Here is a 14,313-nt window from a genome sequence, read left to right on the forward strand (position 1 = left end):
TTTGATAGCTACCAGGATTCTTTTGTAAAGGAGGAAAGTGAGAAGAACAGATCTCTGTGGTTTAATAGTTACCTGCTTTTTTTTCCAATCAAGAAGAACCATGATGAAAATGTACTATATGCAGTGTGATATCTTAGATTGGATCCTGGAGCAGAAAATGAGTATTAATGGGAAAACTAAGGAAAACCAAATAAAGTTCTGTGGTTTAGTTAGTATTGTACCAATGTTAGTTTGTTAGTTTTGATAAATGTGCCAGGGTTGTATAAGATGTTAACATTAGATAAAGTTGGGTGAAGGGTATACAGCAATTCTCGGTACTGTCTGTACAACTCTAAATCTAAATTTATTTCCTAGCAAAAAGCTTAAACAGTAAACTTCAAAAATAAGACTCCAGACTTTCAGACTACAGTAGATTAATTTAGAATATTTGGCACAAACTCTTCGACATAACATCTTTGTATTTTCTTTTAGCCTCATGTGGTTTGTGGCGACCAGCTTGTTCATAGCCCCTATATGCAATGCTTGGCTTCCCTTGCTGTGGGACTTCATCTGGATCAGCTGTTGTGTAACCCTCCAGTGCCACCACACCACCAGAACTGTCTCCCTGACCCTGCATCCTGGAATCCAAATGAATGGGCCTGGTTAGAATGTTTCTCAACCACTATAAAGGCTGCCGAAGCCCTGACCAATGGAGCCCAGTTTCCAGAATCTTTTACCGTTCCAGATCTAGAACCTGTTCCAGAGGATGAACTTGTATTTCTAATGGTAAATGTACTGTGAGCTGCTATTATTTGCAGCTGAGATTTTATCATGGGTATTTGGCATATAGCAGACCCCTAGTAAGTCTTTGCTAGTATGAATGGCTAGAAGTTAAGAGAAGTGGAAAATATTTTTCTTTCAGATAGTCACTTTCAATCTGGTGGCAGGCCTCTATAGTGGCAGGAATTGGTAATGTAAGCACTGTTGAACTCTTGTCAACCTGCCAGCTCTCAGTGACATAGTCCTATATTTTCTCACTTTCTTTTGTCCATAGGTACTTTGTTAGTGCCTTACTTGTAAATATCTTAGCATCTTTTCCTGGTCATCTTGTGGGTTATATGCCACATATAGATTCTAATTTATTTGGCATTTCAAGCAAGTCTTTAATTAGCATCAAATAAAATATAAAAGAGCATCCTGATTGTCATTTCATTCTGATTGTATTTGAGAGTGTATGCTGTAGAAACTGTGACATAGATAAAATACCTGTGTAGACTACAGGCCAGCACATGATCTAACAACCTCTTTGTATACTTAAGATTTATGTATACAAACATTTGGATAGATAACTGTTAACACAATGTGAAACAGACAAATATAAATTGAGTAAAATTATGTAACTGTAGTCATGCATCACTTAATGACAGGGATATGTTCTGAGAAATGCACTATTAGGCAGTCTTGACACTGGGAATATCATAGAGTACATAGTACTTACCCAAATCTAGGTGATATAGCCTACTTATACAAGACTGTATGGTATAGTCTGATTACTCCTAGGCTACAAACCTGTATGGAATGTTACTGTATTCAGTGCTCTAGGCAGTTGTAACACAATGGTAATTATTTGTGTATGTAAACATAGAAGGTATAATAAAAATAAGGTTTTATAATCTTATGAAACCATCTTCACACATGCAGTTTGTTGTTGACTGAAATGGCACAAAAGTATAGAATATTGTAATCAGAAAATGTCCTTCTAAGCCCATTTGGCCCAACTCTGTAATTTTGTAGATGAGGAAGCTGAAGCCCAGAAAGATGAAGTGATTTGCCCACAGCTACACAAAAAGTTTATAGGGGTGTGGGGTCCTGCTCATGACCTTGTACCTGTGGGTGTTCAGAAAACACATGGCTAGCTTTGAATCACCAGTACTGTAGTGATAGTGATAGTGAAAGTGTTTATAATAAAGGGAAATACTGACAGTGCATAAACTCAAGTTTGACGTTATTATAAAACTGCTCTTAATTTCTCATAATATTACCATGTTCTTTTTTGGAAATAAGACTTGATGATTAGAAGAACACTTTGTTGTTAATAGCCACTGAATCTTGCCTAGCAGAATTGATCATTATGTATCCCCTGTTTTTCAGGATAACAGTAAATGGATTAATGGCATGGATGAACAAATTATGTCTTGGGCAACTTCCAGACCTGAGGTCAGTAAAGATGAAGATAACTGTATGATGATTCTCAGTCAGTGTTTTGATTCTAAATACTTGTGCGTTTGTACCCTGGTGTCTCCCATACAGGCTGGCACACACTTGGTACTTAGTACATGGCTGTTTTAGTGAACGGATGACTCTAATTTTGAGATGATTGTGGTTTTCTAGGACTGGCACCTGGGAGGTAAATGTGATGTCTACTTATGGGGTGCTGGTAGGCATGGACAGCTGGCAGAAGCTGGAAGAAATGTAATGGTACCTGCAGCAGCTCCCTCATTCTCACAGGCCCAACAGGTAACTAACAGGGTAAAAAATAGAAAAGAAACATGGGAACTGAAAATTCTAATTCTTTTGCTTGTCTTATTGTGGGATAAAGCTTGTCCATTTCGTAATCTATTGTGAGGAATCATTAAAGAAAGTCATGATATATAGCTTTCAAATAAAAACTTGCTGTGGTTTTTATCAGACTTCAGAAGTTAACAAATTTCTAAATTTTTCTTTTAAGTTTAATGAACTAACATCATGATGCGTTAGGCCTGCCCAGTATGTATTTCTAGCAGTTTAGATACTCCTAATTAGTGATTTTCTCTTTGGGGCTATAAACTTCCTGGGATCTTTAGCCAGATATTATCGACCAATCCCCTTTTCTAATAATCCTGGTACAACATAGCGCCAAACCCTTCTTGAGGCCACTGCTTTGTCTTTTGCTCTTCTCTACCTCAGCTAGTCCCAGACTGCATGACTCATTCTTATGTATGAGTTTCTGCTTCTTTCTAGCCCAGTCTTTAATATTTCCCCATTACCCCTTCCTTTTTCTTTCATCCATTTTGTTGTTCTAAACTCTTTTAAATAGATAAATCTCATACATCTCTTGGTTAAATAAGCAGTTTTGTAGTCATCAAGGAGTTAAGGGACTGCATAGTTATATCAACTCTTCTCTTTCAGTAAAAGGATAAAAAAATTATAAAGGCATTCTATGTATATGTGGAATCATTTCAAATGCTTGCATGTTGAAGCAATATAATATAATAAAAAATAAAATATTTAATTCTGTGTTTTTATACTAGGTCATTTGTGGTCAGAATTGTACCTTTGTCATCCAGGCCAATGGCACAGTGTTGGCTTGTGGGGAAGGAAGTTATGGCAGATTAGGACAAGGAAATTCAGATGACCTTCATGTACTAACAGTTATTTCAGCCTTACAAGGTAAAATTGTCCTTAGTTAAAAGATGGTTAGAACCTATGGCCTGATGTAGGTTTGGTCATACAAACCTTTGCCCTTCTCAAACCTTTGCTAGATAAAATCATATCCGGTTTTCACTTACATTTAAATCCTTGTTTAGGCATGTGTACAGCCTTAATCTCCATATTTTAAGCTACATTGCAAGTTACTTATCATACAATGCTAGAATTCAATGAAATATAAATAACACTTTTTGAGACCCACTGAAGATTGTAAGCAAATGCTTAAAAATTGCAGAAGTGTAAGTAGGCAGATGTTAATAGCAGTAGCAATCATGCATGTGTTTCATTAAAATTAAAAATCAGTTTATATGGAAATTGCAAATGTGCTAAAGACTTTAAAGGACATCTTCATCAGAGTTCTGTGTGACTTGGAGAGAGAACACTTTGGAGAAACCACCGTACACGCTCCCAGCTTGCTCATTAACTGAACTCATAGTGACTCTGAAGCCTACAAAGAGAGCACAGTTTTTTACGTAAAAGCATACAAGTAACTGAGTTCAAAGCAAGTTCCTGGAAGCTCAAGTTCTTTTTATTGTGATCTGGGTGTGAAGAGCACAGCGGTAGAGATGAGAATGTGTGCTGGGTTTCTGTGGGTTCTACTGGTCCTTGGCTCTGGGACATTGCACAAACTACGAGACCTCTTTGTGACTCGGTTTTCCTAATTGTAAAAATGGGGTGTTAGTGTCTGTTTCATAGGTTCTATGTGAAAGTAGAAAATGAGATAAACCACATAAAGCATTTATAGGAGTGGCTAGAGCATAGCCAGTCATTAATGACTATAACTATTGCTGTCATCCTCCTTTTCCTTGTCATCGTCATTATTTTAGGTGACTATTCCCAGTTTTGCTAGGTTATGGCTACAAATTCAATTTAAAACTAAAGAAATTGGGTCAGGCACTGTGGCTCACACCTGTAAACCCAGCACTTTGGGAGGCTGAGGCAGGCAGATCACTTGATGTCAGGAGTTCATGACCAGCCTGGCCAACATGGTGAAACCCTGTCTCTGCTAAAAATATAAAAATTAGCCAGGTGTGGTGACACGTGCCTGTAATCCCAGCTACTCAGGAGGCTGAGGCAAGAGAATTGCTTAAACCCGGGAGGTGGAGGTTGCAGTGAGCCGAGATCACACCACTGCACTCCAGCCTGGGTGACAGAGTAAGACTCCGTCTAAAAAAAAAACAAAAAAAACCCAAAAACTAATGAAATTATTCTTATTTTCATAGTACCATTTCAGTGGTTTTTGATTGAGGGCATTCAGTAGCAGCTGCAAGTAAAGAGGAGAGTTTTAACATCCAGTGACTCCTATTGGGTTTCTGTTCTGTTCCAGGCTTTGTGGTGACCCAGCTGGTGACTTCCTGTGGTTCTGATGGGCACTCTATGGCCCTAACTGAAAGCGGTGAGGTCTTTAGCTGGGGAGATGGTGACTATGGTAAACTTGGCCATGGGAACAGCGACAGGCAGCGGCGGCCCAGGCAGATCGAGGCCTTACAAGGAGAAGAAGTGGTGCAGGTCAGGCAGGAAATGGATAAGTTTGCCTTTCATTGTAAATATACTAGTTATTGAATAGGTTTCTTAAAATTAGGTAACAGAAAATATAGTAAAAATATGTTACACTGTCATTATAAGAGATCCATTGGTTTTGGATGTTCACATTCATTCTTGAGCTTGTCAGAAGTTTGAATGGGCTTTGGTGTTAGCATTGGTCTTGTTAGTATGGGTTAGAATGGTCTTTTTCATGAGCCAACTGGTTGGCCCAGACTGAGGTGCTGCAGGCTCTTGGAAGGAATATTGTGTGGTTTAACTTCTGCCACACAGTTCTTAATACACATATAAATGGAAAACTTTGCTTTTAACCTATTATTTTTGTTACAAAAGCTAAGTTCATTTGCATTTTCTGGAAAATAGTGTTCTAAAATAATATTGTAAAATGGCATAGCACCTTATAGTTTACAAATGATTTCCCCATTTATTATCTCATTTAGTCTAGGTCATCTGTACACAGCTGAAGAATAGCAGTAGTTATTCCAGGGTATGCTGTTCAGCTTGGGCTTCCTGAGGCTGTTGAGACAGATCAGACTTGGGAGAGCAGGAGAGCAACTTGGGCAGATCAGTGTACCAGTTGACCGGATGCAGTGGCTTATGCCTGTAATCCTAACACTTTGGGAGTACAAAGCAAGAGGATTGCTTGAGGCCAGGAGTTTGAGACCAGCCTAAACAACATAGCAAGACCCTGTCTCTACAAAAAAATAAAAATAGAAATAAATAGCCAGATGTGGTAGCACATGCCTGTAGTCCCAGCTACTTGGGAGGCTGAGGTGGGAGGATTGCTTGAGCCCAGGAGTTCAGGGCTGCAGTGAGCTGTGATCACACCACTGCACTCCAGCCTAGGTGACAGAGCAAGACACTGTCTCTTTAAAATTAAAACAAATTTTAAAAAAATTTTTTTTAAAAAACGTTGGGCTTTGAAGATTCAGTTTTCAGTGAAGTTTATGTAAAGTTTATTGCTACATTAATACCAAAAATGGCAGATCTATGTTTTTCTTAGTTTCCCTTCTTAAAAGTTTTTTTTCTCCTTGGTTCTGTCTTAGATGTCTTGTGGCTTCAAGCATTCAGCAGTGGTCACTTCAGATGGCAAACTGTTTACCTTTGGGAATGGTGACTATGGTCGTCTGGGTCTTGGAAATACCTCTAACAAAAAACTTCCAGAGAGAGTGACTGCACTGGAGGGATATCAGATTGGACAGGCATGGAATAAATCAAGATATTCTAGCTGATCATTGTTTCTCAGTTCTTCTGTGTTCACTTAGACACCCTCAGGAAGATCAAGATCGCCAGTTGTACCTAACCTCGTGTACATTTTGTTATGGTCTAATTGATAATTTTAACTGTTTCCCAATGTGAAATTCATGTTTTAAGTCAATTTAAATTTGTTTGTATGACAAACCAACAAATGTAACCCTTATTTCAGGATGTGAATATTTTTAAACCCCCCTTCATAACATACTAATACCACTTGCTATAAAACCCTTAAAAAGTACAGGTACTAATAGCTCCTGTCTGGTAGCTTTGAGTTGAATGGCTGAATTGCAACATCACTGGTAGCTAGTGCTCCCAAGTAGTAATTATCTCTGTTTTGTATACATCAAGAGTGTCCTTTAACAAGGAAGTATTTTTGGCCTTTTCTGTATCATTCCTTAGATACTTTTTGATATGAATGAGTATTTTTGAGTTAGGTATACTTTCCCCCTATCGTTCGTACTGATTATGGTTTAGCCACAGACATTTGAAGGATTTCACTTTGAAGAAAAAAGTTATATATGGACATTAAGAATTATTTCTTGTTGACCTATTTTGGTTAACATTTGTAGTATGCTCTGAAACCATTGTAGATATTTGGAAACATAGCCAAGTTTTTCACTGAAGTAGAGAAAAAGTGTCCCAGAAACGGGGGAGTGTGTTTTAGGTCTTGTGATTTAACTTACTGAGTACTGTTATTTCCTCAGGTGGCCTGTGGATTAAACCACACTTTGGCAGTGTCAGCAGATGGTTCCATGGTGTGGGCTTTTGGAGATGGAGACTATGGAAAACTAGGCTTAGGAAATTCCACTGCAAAATCTTCACCTCAGGTCAGTACTGCCTTGAATCTAGGTTTTCAGACAACATAAATAGTTTTCATCTATGTCAGTAGTTATTTTTATTTGGAAATAATTTACCTTTAGTACTTTTGGTAATTCGTAATGAAGTTTAGAAGCTTCTGTTGTGCATTCTTGAGTGCCCACATGCTCGGTCTTGATTTTAAATAAGCTATTAATCCAGATAAACTGGATTTAAAATTCTGCAAGGATAAGCTTCTGTCTCCCTAAACAGGTTTCACACTGTAGGACCTCTGATGTAGAGAAGAAATAATTAGAAACATATCTCCAGGGTGTCATGGAAGGAACTATGAGTAATCCTTTGTAACCCTCTGCATGCAGCTGCCATGTTTGCTTATTATTACCACTGAATTACACAGGTACACATCCCTTTTAAAAAACAAAGGAAATCTGAGTCCATAAAGAAAGAAATTAGAAGCTGTTATTCACACTATAGAAGATTTCTTGACTCCACAGAAGACTTTCTATATGATTGTTTTATGTGGGTTTTCCTGACACATTTCACAAGCAGTGTGGTTTACAAAGCTTCAGCTTATATTCGGATTCACCACCATTTATAGTCTGTGACATCCTGATAGCTGTCTAGTGAATATTCAGTTAGGTATTCAGAGAGGCGGGAAAACCAACTCTGGAGAACATATACAGCAGTTATTGTCACCCATGAAAGCTAAAATGTTAAACTAAAATGGTCTTCTAGTGTTCTTTAAAAGGTCCTGGAATTCCCTGTGGTCTCTGTTACCCAGAGGAATGCTTCTACTTCACATAAGTCCCTGGAGACTTTAGTCAAACTGCCCCTGCCTCTGCACACTCCCTCCCCCAAATTCAGTTAGTTTGCAGAGCAGTAGGAGAAAATAACATTTCAGGTTTGGATTTGGGTCGAATAGGTAAGTGACAATTAGTACTTTTGTTGTTCTTGATACATGCCATTTGGCAAATTCAAGAGTGATTTTTTTTCTTCTTAAAGTTGTGTGCCTTACACTTTTATTTTGCAGAAAATTGATGTCCTTTGTGGAATTGGAATAAAAAAGGTTGCTTGTGGAACTCAGTTTTCCGTTGCTTTGACCAAAGATGGTCATGTGTATACCTTTGGTCAAGGTAAGACATTTTTCAGCTTATTTGCTTGGGTACACATCATTATAAACATTGGCCTTCCAGTGTTATAGAATGTGCTCTAAATTGAGTCCTTTTTTTGTTCTAGGTGGTGAGTAGTCACTATGACCTTCTTTCACTAGATAATTTTCCACTCCTCTTTCATGTACTTTACTATAAAGACAAACTCCCCTCCGCATTAAGACCCCTTATGCCAGAGCCTGCACTCTTGCTAGAAGAGTCCCTGCCAAGGGCCGTCCCCTCTTCTTTTCTACTGCCCTCGACATGCTGCCACAAATACTGCCTTGACCACCAGAGCTCCTCTGTGTCCTGCCTCATTCTTCATCCCTTCTAGGGATTGGGGCTGCAGATCTTAGGAACTGGAGGAATTCATAGGCACTCTGGGTTCAAATCTTGAGTCGGTTCATAAGCCTGGCATTCACAGTGGGACTGAGATTCTTGGCAAGGGTCGTTTTTGAGGGATATGTGAGACAGGTGTGAGGAAGAGGAATTAAACCATGACTGAAGTTTCTAGTTGTGGGAGAACATCGATGTCTCTGACTGAGGACATGAGCTGTTTTGTGGGGAAGGGTAAGGAGCTTAGTTTTAGTTATGTTGAATGGACCCATTTGCCCTAAATAAATGTGTGGAAATGTCCACTTAGGCTATTGAGAATTTAGATCTGGAACTGAACTCCAGAAGGATTGGTTATGGAGATGTAGGTTTAGGACATTAGCTGCATAATAGTAGTAGTTAAATCCTTATTCGTATCATCTAAAAAACCCAGAATGAGAGTATAGAATAAGAAAAGGAGAAAATAGAGCTCTGGGGCATTTGATGTAAAGGGCAGATGGGCACAAGAATAAGACTTGCGAGGGCCGGGTGCCGTGGTTCACACCTGTAATCCCAGCGCTTTGGGAGGCCGAGGCGGGTGGATCACCTAAGGTCAAGAGTTCGAGACCAGCCTGGCCAACATGGTGAATTGCTGTCTCTACTAAAAATACAAAAATTAGCTGAGCATGATGGCAGGCGCCTATAATCACAGCTACTCGGGAGGCTGAGGCAGGGGAGAATTGCTTGAAGCCGGAAGGCAGAGGTTGCAGTGAGCCGAAATTGTGCCATTGCACTCCGGCCCAGGCAACAAGAGCGAAACTTCATCTCAAAAAAAAAAAAAAAAAAAGATTAAAAAGAAGAGTTGGGAGAGCTGGCTTTGAAAGGAGTGGGAAGAGGTTACTGGTGAGCCAGGGCAGTGCAGTCTCTGAGAGGCAGGAAAAGCTGAGGCCACATTATTAGAAGGTTGCATGATGTTCCCATGGGCTGGAGCCTGAAAAGAAGCCACTGCAGTAGGCAATTAGGAGCTGACTCATGGCTTTTGCAAGTAGAATTTCAGTGCAGTGGAGAGAGTGGATGTTAGGCTGCAGAAGGTAGGCAAGCCAAATGGACCTAGCAGGCTTTGTGCATCAGAAGCTGGCTAGCACCCTCTAGATTTTGGTAAGGTAAAGGGAGAGGTTGGTTGGAAGTTAGAGGACAAGTTGAATGATCTCTCATTTTAGAATATAAGAAACTTAAAATTACCCAGGCATGGTGGCATGTGCCTGTGGTCCGAGCTACTCAGGAGGCTGAGGTGAGGTTGAGGGTACAGTGAGCCGAGATCGCACCACTGCAGTGTACTCCAGTCTGGGCAACAGAGCGAGACCCTGTCTCAAAAAAGAACTTAAGAAACTTGAGGGCCTGAACTGTGTCAGTCAGACTCTATCTTTTCAAAGATGTGGATATTGGAGAAGCCTCTTATTTTGAAACAAGTTACCAATTTTAGATATAACTTTTTTTTTTTTTTTTTTTTTTTGAGAAGGAGTCTCGCCCTGTCGCCCAGGCTGGAGTGCGGGGGGCGGATCTCAGCTCACTGCAAGCTCCGCCTCCCGGCTTTACGCCATTCTCCTGCCTCAGCCTCCAGAGTAGCTGGGACTACAGGCGCCCGCCACCTCGCCCGGCTAGTTTTTTGTATTTTTTTAGTAGAGACGGGGTTTCACCATGTTAGCCAGGATGGTCTCGATCTCCTGACCTCGTGATCTGCCCGTCTCGGCCTCCCAAAGTGCTGGGATTACAGGCTTGAGCCACCGCGCCCGGCCAAGATATAACTTTTAAAAAAATTTTTATGAATAAAGAGCCTGTGATGTTTTGCAGAGAAACAGCTTCACACTTTTTATTTATTCAGAACCTGGCGTACCTGTCTGGAATAGCAGCTTTAGCCTCAGTTGAGTTTTATGTGTCATTGCCATTCCACCATAAGAAGCTACATGACTGATCAGAAAATATAAAAGCACTGTGGTGTGTGGTGCAAAACATTTCCACGTGTTTTTGTTTTGTTTTTTCAGATCGCCTGATAGGCTTGCCAGAGGGGCGTGCGCGCAATCACAATCGACCGCAACAAATCCCTGTCCTGGCTGGAATGATCATTGAAGATGTGGCAGTTGGAGCTGAACACACACTTGCTTTGGCATCAAATGGAGATGTGTATGCCTGGGGGAGCAATTCAGAAGGGCAGGTAAATATTTATATGGCTTGCTGCTATCTCATATTCTAGAAATCTCACAGTGTTCCTCAGTTGGGGAAAGAGATAGGCTAGGAAATTAATAATCTACTAAAATACTCCAAGCACATCACTTTGCCATGGGACTGATTATTTTGTAAGTCTAGTTATGTCTTTCTTGACTGTGGCCAAAGAAGTGTTATACCATGGTTTAAAACAATTCTGACAGTGCAGCAAAGTGATTCAGGGGATTAACTGAGTATATATGTGTGTGTCCTCACACATTGTTAAGTGCCTGGCATGTAGTAAGCTGCAGTATGTAAGGATTTGCTACTGTCAACATTATCATCATTACTACAGCAAGATGTGAGGTTAGGTCCTGGGAATATCAGTTGATCTGGAGAAAGGAATGAAACAATAATATTTTTATATTTTATAATATGATGGCATACAAACTATCTTTAGGTTTATGCAGGAATCTTGTCACCCGCATTATTTATAGGATTAAACTGAGCCTCTGAGATATTGATAAGAGACTCAAAAGGTGGATGTGTTCACCCTCCTCTATTTATGAAGTAGGACGAGACCTTGGTGTGAGATGTCTGAGGTGATGTGATGGTGACTTTGAGCTCCACAGGCAGAGCCACCTCCCCTTCCTCCATAAATCCTCTCTGGGTCTGGCTTCCCCTAGTGCCAGGGACCCTTAAGTTCAAGGTCTGGCATTATTCATAGTAGCCTCAGTTTGGCTCCTGTGGTTTCCTCATCCCTATATTAAAAGACAAGGAAACCGCTCGTCATTGTGGTTGCAGTCTTACTGAAAGGAGAGTTAACGTTGAAGGCCCCTTTGGGAGTTTCCTGGCAGTGGCTTGACATGATCCTTCCTAATGATGTTGATTTGCTTAGCTTCTGAAACACTGGCTCTCCCAGTCAGACCCTAAGTATAGAGATTTGGAGATTAGAATTTGCTTCCATATATGTTTATGTATTGTTACACAGAAATCAGTGTGTTTTAAGTAAAAGCGCCATACATCATTCTGTTATTACTTAACTTTCCAAGAATTCATTTCCTTTCCATAAGTGGAATCCAAGGATGTGTTTAGTCATTAAGACTCATCTGCTAGATTTGGAATGTCCTTGTTGCAGCTTAGTTTTTAGCAGTCTGAACTGTGAGGACTGTTATGATAGAGAAAATCAGAATGTATTTTATTATTGGGGGCTGGGTGTGGTGGCTCACACCTGTAATCCCAGCACTTTGGGAAGCCGAGGCAGGTGGATCACAAGGTCAGGAGTTCAAGACCAGCCTGGCCAAGATGGTGAATCCTTGTCTCTACTAAAAATAAAAAAATTAGCTGGGTGTGGTCGTGGGAGCCTGTAATCCCAGCTACTTGGGAGGCTGAGGCAGAAAATTGCTTGAACCAGGGAGGCCGAGGTTGCAGTGAGCTGAGATTGCGCCACTGCACTCTAGCCTAGGTGACAGAGCAAAACTCCATCTCAAAAAAAAAAAAAAAAGAATGCGCTTTATTGATGCTGATGCATGGTACAGTTATTAACTTACTTATATCTGCCACTTTCTAAGAAAAATTTCATATTGACTTCCTCTTTTCCTCTTTCTAATTGAATCTCTGCATATTTATGATTTATGCCCAGCTCGGTCTAGGCCACACCAACCACGTTCGAGAACCAACCCTGGTAACAGGTCTGCAAGGGAAAAATGTTCGGCAGATCTCGGCTGGCCGCTGCCACAGTGCTGCGTGGACAGCACCACCTGTCCCACCAAGAGCACCAGGTGAGGAAGGAAATCTTCACGCTCTTGCAGCTTCTCTTTCAGCAGTGCCCTATGGCACTGTCTGCTTGCCAGTTCCAAACTGTATCCAGCATCGTTGTGAAACCATCAAGCCTTTTGCCACACAAAGCATTATTTGTGTTACCAGCACTGGAAGTGTTTTCATAGCAGGCATTTGTCCTGCTGACATCAGTATGAACCAGGTCCTCTCTGCACCCCCCCAAAAGAGAATACATATTACTTATGCAAGCAAAAATTTATAATTTTAGCAGCAACTAAGGTTTTTTTTTTTTTTGAGGTGGAGTCTTGCTCTGTCACCTAGGCTGGAGTACAGTGGTGTGATCTCAGCTGACTGCAACCTCCGCCTCCCAGGTTCAAGTGATTCTCCTGCCTCAGCCTCCCAAGTAGCTGGGACTGCAGGCGTGCACTACCATTCCTGGCTAATTTTTGTATTTTTAGTAGAAACGGGGTTTCGCCATGTTGGCCAGTCTGGTCTCAAATTCCTGAACTCCAGTGATCCGCCCGCCTCAGCCTCCCAAAGTGTTGGGATTATAGGCATGAGTCACCTGGCCAGTATTTTTAATATATAAAAGAAATGACAAATTATAGCTTTCTAAGGCCCACTGTTAGAAATAAAGATTAAAAGCCCTGAGACCATTTGTCAAATTCCTCACCTTAGTTAACCTTTAGAAACACGATGCCTGTGCATTGGCACAGCAGTCAACTTGCTGCCATTTTATTCTTATGTTTGGCAAGACTGGTGGGCTACTTCTAGCTTTTTGTTGTTTATTTTTAATTTATTGTGAAATTTTTGTATAGCTACACAAAGATTTAAAGAAAACTGTAATACATACTTGTGTGCTCAACACCCAACTGTGGCCCCTTTCTGATTTGATCTGTCTTCCATTCATTTCAGATGTAGCTATTACCTTAATGTTGTGACATTTGTCATTCTTACACATTTCTTCATATTTGGGCGTTTCTTTTTTTTTTCCGAGACAGAGTCTCACTCTGTTCCCAGGCTGGAGTGTAATGGCGCGATCTCGGCTCATTGCAACCTCTGCCTCCCAGGTTAAAGCAGTTCCCCTGCTTCAGCCTCCTGAGTAGCTGGGATTACAGGCATGCACCACCACGCCCAACTAATTTTTATATTTTTGGTAGAGATGGTGTTTTGCCATATTGGCCAGGCTGGTCTTGAACTCCTGACCTCAAGTGATCCACCCACCTCGGCCTCCCAAAGTGCTGGGATTACAGGTGTGAGCCACAGTGTCCAGCCATTGGACAAGGCCCTCAAACCTTGTTTTTCTACCATCTTCTGGTGTCTAAGGCACAAGAATTTCCCTGAAGCAAAGTTGTGTCTAAGAGCTCAGCATTCTCTTCCGGTTTTGCTAACCCCTCTATTTCTTAGGGGGTCCTAAGGTTCCCCGTAGGGATTTTTTTCTTAGATATCTAAGAGAGAAAAGTGGGAATTCCAGGTAGATTCCAAACAAGCAGGAAATGGTTTCTATTAACGGAATCTAGAATGAGCAGAGCTGCCTATGCACTGACAGTTTCAGGTACTCAGTGGCTTCAGAGGGATTTCACTTCCACTTCAGGGCAGAAGTTATCCAATGTGACAGGTAAAGGTTCAAGCTCTGGGGCCACCTTGCTGGGGCCGAATCCCAGCTCCTCCTCCTGATCTGAGTGACTTTGAGACTCAGTGTTTTGTCTGTAAAATGAGGATAATAATAACTAACCTACTGCAAAGAGCTATAGAAGTAAGTGGACCCATTCATGTAAAGCTCTTAGAATAGTGCCAGGCACATGGAAGG

The 14,313-nt window shown here is 40.9% G+C and overlaps 1 protein-coding gene across 8 annotated transcripts in view; it reads left to right on the forward strand.

Moving 5' to 3' along the window:
* The window catches only part of HERC1 (HECT and RLD domain containing E3 ubiquitin protein ligase family member 1), a 228,558-nt gene that overhangs the window by 201,189 nt on the left and 13,056 nt on the right, over window positions 1-14,313 (forward strand). For all 8 annotated transcript variants that reach the window (XM_026455079.1, XM_026455086.1, XM_026455083.1 and 5 more), the window contains exons 61-70: window positions 472-765; window positions 2,131-2,196; window positions 2,371-2,496; window positions 3,270-3,408; window positions 4,775-4,956; window positions 6,036-6,191; window positions 6,951-7,073; window positions 8,093-8,195; window positions 10,565-10,734; window positions 12,367-12,505. In XM_026455079.1, the coding sequence (XP_026310864.1) occupies window positions 472-765; window positions 2,131-2,196; window positions 2,371-2,496; window positions 3,270-3,408; window positions 4,775-4,956; window positions 6,036-6,191; window positions 6,951-7,073; window positions 8,093-8,195; window positions 10,565-10,734; window positions 12,367-12,505 (1,498 nt within the window). The remainder of the gene's footprint in view (window positions 1-471; window positions 766-2,130; window positions 2,197-2,370; window positions 2,497-3,269; window positions 3,409-4,774; window positions 4,957-6,035; window positions 6,192-6,950; window positions 7,074-8,092; window positions 8,196-10,564; window positions 10,735-12,366; window positions 12,506-14,313) is intronic.

Source organism: Piliocolobus tephrosceles, chromosome 6 (genome assembly GCF_002776525.5).
Source record: "Piliocolobus tephrosceles isolate RC106 chromosome 6, ASM277652v3, whole genome shotgun sequence".
In the NCBI taxonomy this organism is placed as follows: Eukaryota; Metazoa; Chordata; class Mammalia; order Primates; family Cercopithecidae; genus Piliocolobus; species Piliocolobus tephrosceles.